The 2192-nt window shown below is 36.4% G+C and overlaps 1 protein-coding gene across 2 annotated transcripts in view; it reads right to left on the bottom strand.

Annotated features, from left to right (window-relative positions):
* Positions 1 to 1028, bottom strand: part of CNOT6 (CCR4-NOT transcription complex, subunit 6) — a 59126-nt gene extending 58098 nt beyond the window's left edge. For both annotated transcript variants that reach the window (XM_006877255.1, XM_006877256.1), the window contains exon 1: positions 917 to 1028. In XM_006877255.1, coding sequence (XP_006877317.1) covers positions 917 to 1028 — 112 coding nt within the window. The remainder of the gene's footprint in view (positions 1 to 916) is intronic.
* Positions 1029 to 2192: the final 1164 nt, after the last annotated feature.

Below are 2192 nucleotides of genomic sequence, written 5' to 3'. Positions count from 1 at the left end.
TTTTTTTTTTTATGGTGCTTGAAGTAAAACAGCCCATCCCTCTGCATGTCATCTATGTTGTTCCTTAGGCATTCTATCTTTGCTCAAGTTGTTGAAGGATGGTGGTTTGTTTCATGGTTTTTGTATTTGAGTCTAATACACATTCTAACATGATAGAGGCAATGCATTGTGTAGCCACGGTTTTCTGAAAAGTTGATATTTTAGGAATTGTATTTCAGATCTTAAGTAAAATTTGTTTCTAAATTTCAAAGCAAAAATAAAGAATAGGCTGAACAACCACCATGCAAGAATGTTAGGGAAAGAAATATCTTCGGTGGGACTTTGAATGTGGCCCTGTGCATTAATGCGCTGGACAGCAAAGTCAGTTTGAACTACAAAGCGGGCGGTTCAAGCTCACCAGTCACACCTCGGAAACCCTATACAGACAGGGTCGCTATGGGTCAGAACCGATTTGATGGCACTTAACAACAACAGACTGCATTAGCTGTAGAAGAGAATTTTAAGATCTGTTTCAAACTATTAAGATTTTGTCCCTCTGCATAAAGCTGTCCTCAGAAACCAGACTGAAGAGCAAATGAGGAAAATAAGGAGACATAAATCGATCCCCAAACCAGTACTAAAACAGGCCTTTCCTATTCCACTGTAATCTATTTAACAATACAAACTCAACCTTATTTTATCAGAAAACATTTTCATTTTCTCTCTGGTATCTCCATTTTTATGAGAAAGTACTGATGCTGAGAGAAGAGCAGGTTTTGAGCTTGGTTTCAAGCATGACCTTTCCACTGAAGCTTCCTTCTTCTAAAATACATTTGTAAAATACAATCACTGCTTGTTTTGTGTATTAGCATTAGAAAACTTAATTTTCTAATTCATCTTAATTTCCATACCATAAATTCAAGTTTCCATGTCTTACCACTTATTTCAAGCTCTGCCCAATGTGATTTCTTTCCATTTGCTGCTTCCTCAGAGGACATAATTGTGTACATCCTCCGAGGGTCAGGGGGCTCGTATTTTTCTTTGGGCATGCCTGCTGAATGAAGAAAAGAAACCAATCAGTATCCTGAAGGTCCAAATAACCAAAAAATCTAACAACTCTGTAAGAGGCAGACACTCATATTATGTCTCTTAATACCATTTCTCAAGATTCCTTAGAGAAATGAATGATTTCAAGTCCAGGACAGGGATGATACAAAATAAATCTGGGAAGTTAAGAAAGGTTTTGTGGATATAAAAGATACAGGCGATAATTTGAAAAGATTATTACTGACCAGAGATAAGATGACATGAATTATCAAAAGAATGACTACAATGAGTCCTAATGAACTGCATGAATTCATAATTTAATTTTTTTTTTTAAATCTCAGTTATCTGAAAACTGGAAAATAAAAGACTATTTATCTTGTATTACTGAAACTAGATGAGGTCATGTTCTTAATAGTATTCCAGCTAATAAAAATAAGAGTTACATAGTTAAAAAATCTGACATTTGCAATCCCTAATGAAATAATGATCTATACGACAGCTGTCAATGGTTAGGAAAATCACTAGATGGAAAAAAAAATTAATAGATCAGGCTTTAACACCTGAAGCCAGTGATTAATCTCACCAGTAGGTCAACCAGTCATTATATTTCTCCTGCTGTGATACACAGGAAGTACACACACTACCTGGAGTACTCTTGTGGCACTGTGGGCTAATGCATCAGATTGCAAAGTCATTTGAACTGCAAGGTCTGTGGTTCAAGCTCACCAGATGCTCCTTGGAAACCCTATACAGGGTCGCTATGGGTCGGAATCGACTCGATGGCACTTAACAACAACATACACACTACCTATGTTTTCTTCCCCTCACACACACACACACACACACACACAAGTACCTGGATCAAATCAAGACTCTAGATTTGGTTACAGAGAATGAGGTAGACAGAGGGACATGTTTAAAATACCACTACAAAAATACATGATGCAGAATATGGGAAACTCTTCATAACAAAAAAATCCAGCTTCTTCCACATATTAATGGCATGAAAAAAGGGAAATGAGGAAAAACTGGCATGGACGAAACTATTTAAGAGGCATGGCAATTTTATGAGTTGATTTGTGTTCCCCAAAATGATGATATGTAATGTCACAATTCCTATGACTGTGACCTTAATCAGAAACAGTTTTTGCATATACAATTAGTTA

The sequence above is a fragment of the Chrysochloris asiatica genome, unplaced genomic scaffold, assembly GCF_000296735.1.
Source record: "Chrysochloris asiatica unplaced genomic scaffold, ChrAsi1.0 scaffold00450, whole genome shotgun sequence".
In the NCBI taxonomy this organism is placed as follows: Eukaryota; Metazoa; Chordata; class Mammalia; order Afrosoricida; family Chrysochloridae; genus Chrysochloris; species Chrysochloris asiatica.
This window is presented reverse-complemented; position numbering and strand designations above follow the sequence as displayed.